The following is a 14,137-nucleotide window of genomic DNA, read 5'->3' as shown; positions in this document are numbered from 1 at the left end:
TGTCACAGTTATCACAGTTATCACAGTTATTACAGTTATTACAGTTGTCACAGTTATCACAGTTATTACAGGTATTACAGTTATTACAGTTGTCACAGTTATCACAGTTATCACAGTTATCACAGTTATTACAGTTATTACAGTTGTCACAGTTATCACAGTTATTACAGTTATTACAGTTATTACAGTTGTCACAGTTATTACAGTTATCACAGTTATTACAGGTATTACAGTTATTACAGTTGCCACAGTTATTACAGTTATCACAGTTATTACAGTTATTACAATTATCACTGTTATTACAGTTATCACAGTTATTACAAGCACACTCTTCTTTAAAATAGCCGCTAGAAGCAGAATCAGTGGTAGGAAGAAAAGACATTGAATTGAATGTGTTCCCAGGAGAGCCACCACACTAAGGTCCAGTTCCAGCTGAAGTCAGAGAGGATCTCCCTGGCCCAGGTGTTCAGTAAGATGGAGCAGGTGGTCGAGGTGCTGGGAATAGACGACTACTCTGTCAGCCAGACCACACTGGACAACGTGAGTTACTGTCATGCTGTGCTCGAGTCATTTCCACACGGACACAGTACAGATCATTAGATTGAAAATGTATATGCAAAATAGAGAATTTGATTTTAAATCTGTGTACGCACAAACATTGATCATTGCTCCCTTTCATGTTTGTTATTTGTCTTGAGGAAGGCCTTGCAGCTCAAACATTGATGCTAAAAAGTCTCAATTATATCCCCTTGTCTGTCCGTTCATTTCTCTGTGTTCTCTCCCTCCCTCTCCATCCAGGTATTTGTGAACTTTGCAAAGAAACAGAGCGACAACCTGGAGCAGCAGGAGAGTTTGCCCCCTGGTGGAGGCCAGTCGCCACTGCAGCGCCTGCTAACCCTGCTCAGACCCCGGCTGGCCAACACGGAGCTCGACGCCCTGGTCAGCGAAGAACCGGAGGAACTAGAGAGTGATGACGATGAGGGCCTCATCAGCTTCGAGGAGGAGAGGGTGAGGAAGGAGAGGGAGGAAGGAAGGGGAGAGGGTGAGAGGGGAGAGAGGAATAGAGGAGAGAAAGAGGAGGAAAGGGTGAGGGGGAGACTAGGAGAGAGGAATAAAGGAGAAAAAGAGGAGGAAAGGCAGAGGAGGGGAGAAGGAGAGGAGGATAGGGTTAACAAACTGTGGGTGGAGAGGGTGAGAGGGGAGGAGGGAGGAGAGGATGTGGGCAGAGGGGGAGAGGGGAGGAGGGAGGAGAGGATGTGGGCAGAGGGTGAGAGGGGAGGAGGGAGGAGAGGATGTGGGCAGAGGGTGAGAGGGAGGAGAGGATGTGGGCAGAGGGTGAGAGGGTAGGAAAGGGTAAGAGGAGAGAAAATACTTGTTGGGATGTGATGCTGCGTTCATAACCAAGTGGGAAGGTGGTAATTCCCAGTTGTGAAGTTGTAAATATCAGTTGAAAACATTCACGTGCTTCAAACTAATTGAGAAACACTAAATGTCTAATCGTAAAAAAGCTGCGTCAACCATAAACTAAAAGTACAGCTATCGTGCTCACAAACAAATTATTGTCTTCAAAAACCATATAAATAGATTGCTTTTAATAATAATGTTTTGTGGTTGCATTTAACTGCCGAAAATGCTTTTATCGAGGTAATTTCCTTAATATGTGACATCAGGGTTCAGCATTTGGGAGAAGTTGGAGCTCAGGGATGAATGAAGAGTTTCCCACTAGGAATTGATCCCGTGTGGCTCAGTTGGTAGAGCATGGCACTTGCAACACCAGGGTTGTGGGTTTGATTCCCACGGGGGACCAGTATGAACAAATATACATGTAATTACCAGTTGAAGGGCCGTTCAAATAGACTTTTTACGAGATGATATGAATGCAGCATAAGACGGGATGTTGTCTACATTGACACACTTTGCATATCACACTTATCAACTTAATAAGTATGAAGTACTTAACTTAAAGTGATGTTGCAGAACTTTTATATAATTTCAGCCAGTATTTTTAAAAGTGGTGTTCATGAGACAAAATGGTTCCCTGATTTTTGTGTACTACGTCATCCAATTGTGTACCACGCCATCCATTTCGTCCTGAAAAAAAAAACGTTTTATTTTATTTTTATGTATTTGTATAATATGTTATGAATCCAATTCGTACAATATGTTACGAATTTGTTCTTAAGACCCTGGACTGCATGTAACTGTATTTTACCCCTTACTAACCACTTCTTGTTTCTCCATGGTAGGTGCAGCTCTCCTTTAACACAGACACACTCTGTTGAACTGTGGAAGCTCAGAGAGCCTGGACAGACAAAGTGGGAGGAGGAACCTCAGAGAGGGGTTGTGATTGGACAGACAAAGTGTAAGGAGGAAATTCATAGGGGGCATGTCTATAGACAAATATGGGATGAGGAAATAACATGAACCTGTTTATTTTGGATTGGAAGACAACCGTCTCCAGCTACCCAGGGGAAAGTAAGATAAGTGTTATTTTTATCCTCAAACACCTAACAGTGACAGAGACTGAGGCATGGGACTCAGAGAATGAGATGCAGTGGGACAGAGAAGAGAATGACAGAGAAATGAAGTGAGCCTCTCAAAGCTGTCACAGAGTCATTGGCCATAGTTAAAGCCTGAAGTGTCCATAAGACAAGGCCCCTGTCATCATGGGAAGCATACTGATACAGTGAGAAAGCTTGTATTTTAATAGAGATATGTTGTTATAGGAATGTCTATATGTATTTATTTTTGAGAATGTATTGATAAATGGGAACACTGAAAACCAATGGGGTCTGTCTAGTAAGGACTAAAATCACAAGGCTTGATTTGGTATTCATGTTGCCTTTGCTAGTAGGTTGGCTTCATTCAATGTTGATGATGTCAGAAAATAACATATCATTGCTTCTGATATGACCACCTTACTGAGTTTAATCTTTCCTCAGTTGTTTGACACAGTGAATTAGTGGTTCATCATTGGTCAAATGTGTTCTGTCCCTGCCAAAGTACAAGGTTGTATCCTTAATGACACCCTATTCTCTATATAGTGCACTACTTTTGACCAGGGCCCCATAAGGCTCTGTTCAAAATAAGTGCATTATGTACTGAAGGGAATAGGGTGCTAAGGGTCCTGGTACAAAGTAGTGCACTATATAGGATGAGATGATGCCCCCCCCCCCCCTTAAAAGCATAATTGACCTGCCTTGAGAGCATGCTGTCATGAAACCAGTCAAACCAGTGTTGTGTCATACCTATACAGTATATACAATACCTATATTTTTCTGTGGCAAGAAGAAAGATGTATTTTAGATATTGAAATGTATATGGGACAGATGTGTGATCTGTGATCGATTTGGCAATAATGGTTTATAGAGGGAAGTAAATGACCTTTGGAAAAAGTGCCAAGTTTTGACATGAGTCCTGAATCGTTGGCCTTTAATTTGAAATCACTTTATTAGATGAATTGAGTCACAGAGGAACGCTACACCACATGTCCTGTTTTAAGAGAATGCCTCTACTTGTTGATACTGAAGGTGCCTCCTTAACCTCAAGCTTCTTCATTTGGACAGGGGACACTATATTTTTGTCTCGTCATGATAAATAGAGCACTTTCTACTGAATGCTTTAGTTTGTGCTTCTACAAATCATAATGATTTGAATTCTTTCAAGAAGATCACAGTTTGGACACAACGTAATAATAACAGTGAAGGTTATCCTCAAGATCATTGAAGTTATTGAAAACCGTGAAAATAACTTAATAATAACTCTCTCATGTAATAATTAAGGTCACGTGCAAGATATACAATAACAAGCATTCACTACTGCACTAGTATCACTGTGAGACAAAGAAGTTCAACTTTCAGATCATTGTTTAGTTTGAACTTAAATGGCTTGTATGATTTACAAGATGCTTTAAAGGCAGTTGGCTTACCGTACATTTCTTTTGGAAGTTGGAGCACATTTAAAGAACACCCGCACCACATCATTAGTGAAGGGAAAGGTTTATGTTATTGAATAGTATGTTGGCATGTGATTTGAACTGGATATTTTCATGGAGTGTTTGTGTTGTGAAGAGCCAGTTGTAATATATCGTTATTCTTCTCAGAGGACACTTCATTTATTTCACGGACTAATTCAACGTAATTTAACATATGTTTTGGTGATTTCTTAATGTGAGACCTACTTGGACATATTTGATCATTTTCCTTGACTGTGGTGGGGTTGTTATCCTTTTACTATTAAGTAGAGGAAACAGACTGTTGTAATTAGTTTTCATCAGAATGTAAAGTAGGTTAAATGTTTTACTGAAGTCCAGGAAATAATATGAGAACAAGAAACAATGCCTGTTTTTGAGATGTGTTAAGTAATGCTATCTGTATATGTTTATGTATATGTTATGTGTCTGAAAAGCAGTAAGGAAAGATGTATTGAACTTGAAACAAACTTGTGTCCTTTAACTCATACTGAATGATGACCGTGATGCTCTACTTTAACTAGAGTTCTGGGACCTCAAAAGGAACATCGATGTGATTTAGGCCCATTTTGGATCATTTGATCTATTTAACTTCTGTTGCCACCCAATGTATCTTTGAATATTTGTAAGATCAAGGTATTTGAAGTTTTCCCTGAGCAAAGCTTGACTTTTTTCAAAAAGAGCAACATTTAGGATACTTTCACTTTCTCTTCAGCGCAGAATTCACTACATAAATGTATCTGGGGTAAAACTATTTAACACTGATGTTTTTTTGACACCAGCAAATATGAGAGTTAGGTGCAATTCTACATGGTTTCAAATACTGTATACTATGGGATGGAAAAAATGATTCAGTCAATCTAGTGAATACTCAGCTTTGCTCTAAAGCTGAATGTTTTGGTATTTATCCAGGCAGTGTATTGTACGTGTGCATATGAATACAAATATATATTTATATGTTGTGAAAATATGTCAGTTGACATTATTCTGTTGTAAAGCATCTGTCCATGTTGTTCTCGTGTTATTTTTGGACTTAATGTAACACCTGGTCTTGTTCCTGATTTTACTGTTGTTTCTGTACTCTGTGCTTCACGTTTGGTGATCTGGATTTTTTTACAACAAAAAAATACAAATCAATCAGGTATCAGTTGGGTACTTTCTATGGTTTTGTTCCTAAATCGAATTACGGTGTTCTAGCTATACCTTGAAAACGTTAGGTATTTGGACCAAATAATTTACATGCACTTTGAAAGCTTGCATTCATTTTGCTTACAATAAAGATATGAGAATAGGAGTGTGATATATTCATTTCATTTGATGATGTCCTGAGGAGTTTTTACTGACATTATTCAACAGAAAAATGCAGTGATTTACAGAGGCTCTTTATCCATATATCTAAAACTTCATGACTACCATTTTGGATCGTGTTCATCATTATTTGATCTAATTAAATCTTGCTACCCAACACATCCCGGTGCATACTAGATAAAGGCCATTGAAGTTTTCAATGAGCATAGAGCTTGGTTTAAAAAAAAAAAGTTCAATTGAGGATTTTCTTAGAGCTTGATTGAGTCCTTAGCTCTGAAGATCTGAGTTGTAGAGTGATTTACATTTAAAGGCAATGTTCCCACGTTAGTGGAGACTAGATTCGGACTGCATGTCGGCTCGATTGGAAAGGATCCTTAAATGTCAACGGTAGTGATTGAATCGAGCCCTAAGTTTTATTTTCAGTGCAGATCATACTGTACAAAAGTATCTGGAGAAAAAACTAAACACAGGAGTTTTTTTTTAAGACACCAGCAAATATCAGTTAGCCTAACTTAATTAGGTGCAAATCCACATGGGTGCAAATACTGTACACTATGAGATGAAAATACATCTTCAATCATTCTAGTGAATACTCAGCTTTCATCTGTAGCAAAATGCTTTGGAATTTATCCAGGCAGTATGTGTGTGCATATGAATATAAATGTATATTCATATTTTATGAAAATGTGTCTGTTGTAAAGCATCTGTTCATATTGTTCTCGCGTTAAATTGGGTCTTAATGTAACATTTGGTCTTGTTTCTGATTCTAATGGTGTTTCTGTACTCTGTGCTTCACGTTTGGTGATCTGGATTTTTAAACAAAACAAATAAATCAGGTACCATCAGTTGAGTCCTTTCTATCGGTTTGTTCATAAATGAAATGACGGTATACTTGCTACCTTGAAAACATGAGGTATTTGGACCAAATCATTTACAGTATATGCACTTTGCTTACAATAAAGTCACGAGAACACTAGTGATATGAGTTTAATTTGAGTTTTGACTGACATTATTCAACAGTTCCCCCCCCCGCACCATTACAATGATAATAGTTAGAGGCTCTTCGTCTATCTATATATATACACACAAGGAGATCGTTTTGCTTTTTTAAATGGATGTTTATTACACAAATCAAGATTAAAATACACTTAAAAACCATGTTTCAAGTTGTCACACAGTGATTGAGGTAATGATCATCATGGTTGTTTTCCAAATGGCACCCTATTCCATAATTAGTGCACTACTTTTGACCTGAGCCCATATGGTCAGAAGTAGAGCACTATATAGGGAATAGTGTCATTTGGGACACACCTTAAAAGTCCTTAAAAAGCAGGCAGCATTAAATAGTTAGATTTTTAAAATGATGTTGCAGCCGAATGGTGTAGTGTCGGTGGAATAAAATAACATTCATGCACTAAATTGTTATATGCAGCAGAAATGTGATAGTGAGGATGAAAGGCAACTGTGGTCATTTCTCTTTAGCAAATCATCATTGATCATCTTCATCATCAAATGCCACCCCGGTTGCTGGACGCTTTCTGGAAAAAGGACAGAAAAACAACAAATTTGGCTCTTTGCAAATGGACCCACAGATGCATTGCAAAAACATTGCAAAAATCAGAAACTTTCTGTCTAAAAATGATGCAGAAAAATGAATAAATGCTTTTTTCACTTCTAGGTTAGACTACTGCAATGCTCTACTTTCCGGCTACCCGGATAAAGCACTAAATAAACTTCTGTTAGTGCTAAATACGGCTGCTAGAATCCTGACTAAAACCCAAAAAATTGATCATATTACTCCAGTGCTAGCCTCCCTACACTGGCTTCCTGTCAAGGCAAGGGCTCATTTCAAGGTTTTACTGCTAACCTACAAAGCATTACATGGGCTTGCTCCTACCTATCTCTCTGATTTGGTCCTGCCGTACATACCTACACGTACGCTACGGTCACAAGACGCAGGCCTCCTAATTGTCCCTAGAATTTCTAAGCAAACAGCTGGAGGCAGGGCTTTCTCCTATAGAGCTCCATTTTTATGGAATGGTCTGCCTACCCATTTGAGAGACGCAAACTCGGTCTCAACCTTTAAGTCTTTACTGAAGACTCATCTCTTTAGTGGGTCATATGATTGAGTGTAGTCTGGCCCAGGAGTGTGAAGGTGAACGGAAAGGCTCTGGAGCAACGAACCGCCCTTGCTGTCTCTGCCTGGCCGGTTCCCCTCTTTCCACTGGGATTCTCTGCCTCTAACCCTATTACAGGGGCTGAGTCACTGGCTTTACTAGGGCTCTTTCATACCATCACTAGGAGGGGTGCGTCACTTGAGTGGGTTGAGTCACTGATGTGATCTTCCTGTCTGGGTTGTCGCCCCCCCCCCGGGTTGTGCCGTGGCGGAGATCTTTGTGGGCTATACTCGGCCTTGTCTCAGGATGGTAAATTGGTGGTTGAAGATATCCCTCTAGTGGTGTGGGGGCTGTGCTTTGGCAAAGTGGGTGTGGTTATATCCTTTCTGTTTGGCCCTGTCCGGGGGTGTCATCGGATGGGGCCACAGTGTCACCTGACCCCTCCTGTCTCAGCCTCCAGTATTTATGCTGCAGTAGTTTATGTGTCGGTGGCTAGGGTCAGTTTGTTATATCTGGAGTACTTCTCCTGTCCTATCCGGTGTTCTGCGTGAATTTAAGTATGCTCTCTCTAATTCTCTCTTTCTTTCTCTCTCTCGGAGGACCTGAGCCCTAGGACCATGCCTCAGTACTACCTGACATGACTTGCTGTCCCCAGTCCACCTGGCCGTGCTGCTGCTCCAGTTTCAACTGTTCTGCCTGTGATTATTATTATTTGACCATGCTGGTCATTTATGAACATTTGAACATCTTGGCCATGTTCTGTTATAATCTCCACCTGGCACAGCCAGAAGAGGACTGGCCACCCCACAGCCTGGTTCCTCTCTAGGTTTCTTCCTAGGTTTTGACCTTTCTAGGGAGTTTTTCCTAGCCACCGTGCTTCTACACCTGCATTGCTTGCCGTTTGGGGTTTTAGGCTGGGTTTCTGTACAGCACTTTGAGACATCAGCTGATGTACGAAGGGCTATATAAATACATTTGATTTGAGTATGTAACAACTAATATATTTTATATATTCCCTATGTAGTGCACTACTTTTGACCAGGGCCCATGCAATATGAAGGACCATGGGTGCCCTTTAGGGTTCAGACAAGTACAGCACCTTCTTGTTCCTGGGTTGATAAGAGAATCTCCTGGAAGACGCTTCTTGACTGCCAGAGTTTGGCCACTCTGCAGCTGTCTCCTTGGCTCAAAATCTGAAAGAGCAAGATGACCATTTACTTTACACCTTTATAGCTATGAGGACGAGCTATGGTCTTATTGTGATGTAACAAGACAAAATAAAACACAGCACACCTGTATTGCGTTTGTGTGGACTCTTTCCAGGACTGAATGGGGCTGGGCCACCTAGACAGAAACAACACAGCAGAGAACACTGAGTAAGGAGTGCTGGTGTAGGATCAAAGCGTACACATGCAATCTGTACCAGAAACTATCAAGTTCTTGAACTTCCCTAGATCAGAGTCAGTGTGATAAGAAAATAACTCTGTATGCTGAATGAGGGCTCTGTCCCAAACCTTACTTGTATGGTCTAAACGAGTCAGACTGTCTGCCATTCTAAACAGCAGCTCTCTCAGTTTCTCTTTGGCCTCGGGCTGTTTCAGTCTGGACAGAGTCACACTCAGGTCCCCTGGACTGGTGCCTACACAGAGCACTGCACAGCTGTCCTGCATTGATACAGACACACTCCCACTGCCACACGCAGACCTGGGAGAAGATATGGGAGGAAGTACATGTGGAAGTATTATGAAGACAGGATCCCGAGGAGTACATGAGGTCATTGGATTAAAATAGGATGGGAAAAACATACCTAATTTTCAAGATATAATCCTCTGTTGACTTCAAGGCAAACTTTCGTCTCTGAAAATAATCGTGCGTGTCATTCTTGTTATTACATAATGAAAGGAAATTCTACTCTTTGCAGGTTTGGTTAAATAAATATACTTACAAACTGGTTCAATGTCTCATCAGTGAAATCTGTGCTCCACACATCAGAGGCATCTGTCAAACTGGGACAGGAAAACAAACAATTGATGTTAGCCGTCATGTCACAACAACATCTCTAACTATCATGTATATTTATTTATGTTACAGGTGGCAATCTTCTAACAATCTTGGCACCATTAGTGGCCGTTTTTATACTTGTTGTTGGCCACTAACTAAAACACATCAGCACGAGCTTCTCATCCAAATCGATGAGATATGTAAAAGTAATGTTAGTTTGCTAGCTAAATGCCAATAACTAGCTAGCAATTTAGTACAGTTCTCTGTTAACTAGCTAGTTATCGTTGTTCGAAAAGCATGGTTAGATATACGGAAATGACTAGCTATTAACACCCACCCAACATTGAACATCTCCGAATATTTATGCGTGTAGCATATGAATTGACACTGGTCATTTTTATCTACCACGGTGCAGTAAGACATTTGGGTCAACGGTCGATTTCCATCCATGTCTTGTGTTGGTGTAGGCAGCATGATATTATGTTCAGGAAACCTCCACTGTGCGTGAGTGGTTGCTAGTGCTAGCCCACGTCTCTGTAACACCGTGCAACGGTTCGATGCTGAATGTGTAGCCAGTCAGTGAAGTAGGAGTATCAATCAGGAAGTGTTTGCAGCCGAGCAGCTGCTTCACGTATGTTACCTCTTATCCTGTTCTTTTTCAAAACACAAGTTGATCTGTAAACAAAGGTACCGTATTGTAGTTTGAACTGTGTAGCTAGCTACATGTTCGTCTAGACTCTAGCCTAGGAAGGTAATAGGTAATGATAATATTGATTGTTTTGCTAAATATGTAAGGTAATAAGGTAATGATAATATTGATTGTTTTGCTAAATATGTGCGCTAGCTTGCTATCTTTTCGTTGCATGTCTCAACCAGCAGGTAATTAGCTAGCTAGTAAGATAACTATTATTTAATCCAATCCTGTTACCCATGTTCATGTTATTGATGGTGGCTTTGGTATTTTGCCATTGTATAATAATTGTTGACACTGTCTGTATTTCCATATTTGACAGGTGCAGTGGTCCAGTAATATGCATAATATCTTGCTATGGCTTGGAAGTCAAGGACTTCAGGTGTTCGACACAGAGTTGAGTGCCGACACAATGGAGTGGTACCCCATTCCACAACATACTGGCATGTGGAAAATCTGTACAGAAGGGACCAGATGCGGTAAAACCGTAGATAGGCTGGACAATAGAACGAGTCAAAATTCACCCAAGGCTGAAAACGGACAAATAACGTTGGTTAAGATGAAACACAAGCGCGAGCCCATAGCACATGAATTGAATCGAACGTCCGCAGAGCCTCTTCTGACTGGAGTGATGCTTAGATTTCTATGTCGCCTAAATGGTACACATTTTTTAAAATCCATTTTTACTTTACCACTACAATGTGTTCTTCGGACGAAACTGAAAACCATCCCCAACTCGTGTAGAAAGTAAACATCTTCACCTCGATGTTGTCAACTGTGCTTATGTCCGCGTAATGAGAACTTCTGACTATTTCTGGTCTATGACAACCGAGCTCACTGCCCAGATTTACATAATTACAAAGAGGAGACTCTCCAGATTAAAATGGTGTCCGTCTTGAAAAAAATCTAAATATACACATTGTGAGATATTTGGGGAAATAGACTGGCATGCCACTCCATAGGAAAACAATGGGGGGAGCTCAGCATTCCAAGGGTAAAAGGTGTTTTGGGGCTAGCATTTGATGACAACCGAGCTTGCTGCCCAGCCTTACATAATTAGAAAGAGGAGATTCTCATGATTAAAATGGTGTCTGACTTGAATAAAATCTAAATATACACATTGCTAAACAGACATACCTATATTTCCACTATAGGAAACATTGGGATGACCTCAGTTCCATGAGTCATTTTTTGCTGTTGTTTACATTTTAACTCGCAGCAACGTGGGCAGGTCTTATTCCCAACAACAGGGAAGCAGGCATTGTGACGTAGAACATTTGGCAGGGAATAGAACGTTCAGAAGGTGAGTTTGTGCCAAGGTGCTCAATAGAACTAATAGGAGCTGGCAAGGTGAAAAATGCCCTAAAATAAGGCCTGTTTTTTTTCTCGTGATTACTTCAAAACTACGACAAGCAAATATGAAATATGAACTAGTTTTTATCAGAAAAAAGCATTATTAAAAATGTCATGGGTCCAGCCTACTGTAGACCAGGGCTCTCCAACCCTGTTCCTGGAGAGCTGTAGGTTTTCACTTCAACCAAAGTTGTAACTAACCTGATCCATCATACCATCCAGCTAATTATTATAATCAATTGCGCTCTACCGGGGGTTTTCCAGAAAGATAGTTTAACAAATTCAGGATTCCCTGAACATATCTGTCTTTCCTTAACCAGATGAGGGAGTCTAGGATTTCTTGGTTCCAGATTGGCTGCTTCTCGTTTAAGTAATTAGGCTCACCAAAGCGCAGATTGGTTGATCTGACAACTGGCGCATGTATGTAACGTTCAAAAAGGTCCTTGTGTCAATGACAGAAAAAATGTCAGATATTGAGTCAAAAGACTAGAGTCCACAACAATAAATAATTTTGACAATGAATATGTTAACATATTTACCCCCCAAAAAGTAATACAGCAGCAAAAGCCAGAGAGGTAGCCTGGCAGAAAATTGCAAACAGAATAAATGTTTAAGTGAAGTGGCAGGATTCCAATATCTAATAGACCTAGCATACACACATGGGTGATTTATTAATCATTCTTTCACTTTTAATAGAGCATGTTTATTACAAATCTGGTGTCACAGTTGCAATGGTAGACCCATTCCAAAGCCTATGTAGGATGAGTAATAATAATTGATTGAATTCATAGACCGCTTTTCATGACAACACGGGCAACAATGTGTTCTATGTTTAGTTTTAACACCAATGACCCTTGGAAAATCTGCGGGATGGATTAGGCTATTTATAATTTTAATCATGTTGCCTATTCTTATTAATGAAATAGTAAAACACTCACCACAACCTACTGTACCGGAAGTTCTGTAAACATCCTCCTTGATTATATGACAGGTTGAGGGCCAGGGAATGGGCCAGGGAATGGGACAGGGAATGGGCCAGGGAATGGGACAGGTTGAGGGACAGGGAGTGGGACAGGGAATGGGCCAGGGAATGGACCAGGGAATGGGCCAGGGAATGGGCCAGGGAATGGGACAGGGGATGGGCCAGGGATTGGGACAGGTTGAGGGCCAGGGAATGGGACAGGGAATGGGACAGGAATGGGACAGGGGATGGGCCAGGGAATGGGACAGGGGATGGGCCAGGGAATGGGACAGGTTGAGGGCCAGGGAATGGGACAGGGAATGGGACAGGGGATGCAACAAAGTCATAAAAAATGGTATTCAATGTGAAGCATACTCTTCTTTTGGCTCCACACACAGTTGCCTTTCCAAGTCGTTCAGCATCGGTAACATTGTACAGGAAACTAGTAATACACAGAGTTTGTAGGCCTATAGGAGTCAAATCAAGCTTTATTTATACAGCATATTTCAGACATGGAATGCAACGCAATGTGCTTTACAGGAGAAAACAAATAAAAAACTGACAATAAATACTACACAACAAACATAAGATAAAAATACAAAAGAATGACAAACTGAATGACTAAAAAGCACCCTAAGGAAAAGCAAAGCTAAAAATTTATTTTAATATCTCTTTTAGGATTTTCCGCAAAGGCACATGCCATAGTGACGGACAAGAATCTGATTGGAGGAGAAGCCTTGACTTATTCACCAGGACAGGACAGGCTGAACCTAGTTGGTAACAGGTTTGCTTCAGAGCATTCATTGCTATGGTTGTTAATCAGACTATACGTCGAGCTCTCTTTCTGGAATTGGAGTTGGCTAAAATTTTGCTTTGACAGATCTCGCTAACTCATTAATCCGGCTTTCTGGAATACCCCTCAGGAACAGGGTTGGAGAGCCCTGCTGTAGACACTAATACTAGACACACAATCAAAACCGAGATATGACTGTATACACTACGATATATGTCACTGACTAAATCAGAAAGTTGTTACTTATCATACCTGTTGAGACACTGGCCTGGTCTGTGTATAAGGTGGTATGGCCGTGAGCTAGGCTCCTGTACATTGACACTTCTCTATATATGCAATCATCAGGGATCAGAGGTGGCGGCTACTCGGATTGGCCGACTGTACCTGCTCCAGTTTAGTCAACAGGGTGTGTCCGCCCCTCAATGAGCTGCATTGTTTTGACACAAGCTATGTTAGATCTACAATTGTATGATGCAAACAGCTACAAATACTTTAGTTTATTCTTCCGCTTGTTTGGCTTCTTCTTAATATCTGCTCTCATGTCCATTATGTTAGTTTGTTTGGGCTAGGGTTGAATATCTGCTCCTATGTCCATTATGTTAGTTTGTTTGGGCTAGGGTTGAATATCCGCTCCCATGTCCATTATGTTAGTTTGTTTGGGCTAGGGTTGAATATCTGCTCCCATGTCCATTATGTTAGTTTGTTTGGGCTAGGGTAGCAAAACTTTTCCAAAACTCCCTGGTTTTCCAGATATCCCAGTTGAAACATTACTTGATTCAGGAGGGAATGAGCACAAAATCCGTAATCCTCCAAACAGGATATGTGAAAAATGATTACATTCCCCTGCTGTCAGGGTTAGGGTTACCAATCCTATTGTGTGTGTCTGTCTGTCTATGTTTCTGCACCTAAATGTTTGCCCCTGTGTGATGGTGTGTACACTTTG

General features: G+C 40.7%; 2 protein-coding genes and 1 long non-coding RNA gene across 6 annotated transcripts in view; 2 read left to right on the top strand and 1 right to left on the bottom strand.

The window, feature by feature from the left end:
* The window catches only part of LOC110536359 (ATP-binding cassette sub-family A member 2), a 129,674-nt gene extending 123,551 nt beyond the window's left edge, over nt 1-6,123 (top strand). For both annotated transcript variants that reach the window (XM_090189155.1, XM_036936262.2), the window contains exons 48-50: nt 403-540; nt 799-1,008; nt 2,247-6,123. In XM_090189155.1, the coding sequence (XP_090045281.1) occupies nt 403-540; nt 799-1,008; nt 2,247-2,282 (384 nt within the window). In that variant the 3' untranslated portion in view covers nt 2,283-6,123. The remainder of the gene's footprint in view (nt 1-402; nt 541-798; nt 1,009-2,246) is intronic.
* Nucleotides 6,124-6,375: 252 nt separating this feature from the next.
* Nucleotides 6,376-11,108, bottom strand: LOC110536360 (protein PAXX). 3 transcript variants are annotated; one of them, XM_090189153.1, is made up of 7 exons: nt 10,780-11,108; nt 9,341-9,401; nt 9,203-9,252; nt 8,915-9,099; nt 8,689-8,739; nt 8,495-8,588; nt 6,376-6,816 (listed from the first exon to the last, which is right to left on the bottom strand). In XM_090189153.1, exons 4-7 carry the CDS (start codon nt 9,063-9,065, stop codon nt 6,768-6,770), a joined length of 345 nt encoding a protein of 114 aa, XP_090045279.1. In that variant the 5' UTR covers nt 9,066-9,099; nt 9,203-9,252; nt 9,341-9,401; nt 10,780-11,108; the 3' UTR covers nt 6,376-6,767. The 3 variants fall into 3 exon arrangements, with proteins under 3 accessions (XP_090045279.1, XP_090045280.1, XP_021477781.2); XM_090189154.1 differs by having other exon boundaries at nt 10,849-10,892; XM_021622106.3 differs by lacking the exon at nt 10,780-11,108 and adding an exon at nt 9,734-10,041.
* Nucleotides 9,971-13,029, top strand: LOC149979860 (uncharacterized). Its single transcript, XR_016484313.1, has 2 exons — nt 9,971-10,027; nt 10,410-13,029. It is a non-coding gene; the product is annotated as an uncharacterized LOC149979860 (long non-coding RNA).
* The last annotated feature ends 1,108 nt before the right edge of the window (nt 13,030-14,137 follow it).

The sequence above is a fragment of the Oncorhynchus mykiss genome, chromosome 11 (assembly GCF_057628025.1).
Source record: "Oncorhynchus mykiss isolate SJ-2025 chromosome 11, ASM5762802v1, whole genome shotgun sequence".
NCBI lineage: Eukaryota > Metazoa > Chordata > Actinopteri > Salmoniformes > Salmonidae > Oncorhynchus > Oncorhynchus mykiss.
The sequence above is the reverse complement of the archived record's forward strand: the minus strand, read 5'-3'. Positions and strand labels throughout refer to the sequence as shown.

Excerpts from the sequence above, each read along its gene's own strand:
- LOC110536360 (XM_021622106.3), bottom strand. The coding sequence starts at position 9,870 with ATGCTGCCTACACCAACACAAGACATGGATGGAAATCGACCGTTGACC. Across the intron at positions 9,402-9,733 it reads TCGGAGATGTTCAATGTTGG|TTTGACAGATGCCTCTGATG; the intron begins GTGGGTGTTAAT and ends TTCCTGTCCCAG. Across the intron at positions 6,817-8,494 it reads ATCAACCCAGGAACAAGAAG|AAAGCGTCCAGCAACCGGGG; the intron begins GTGCTGTACTTG and ends TCCTTTTTCCAG.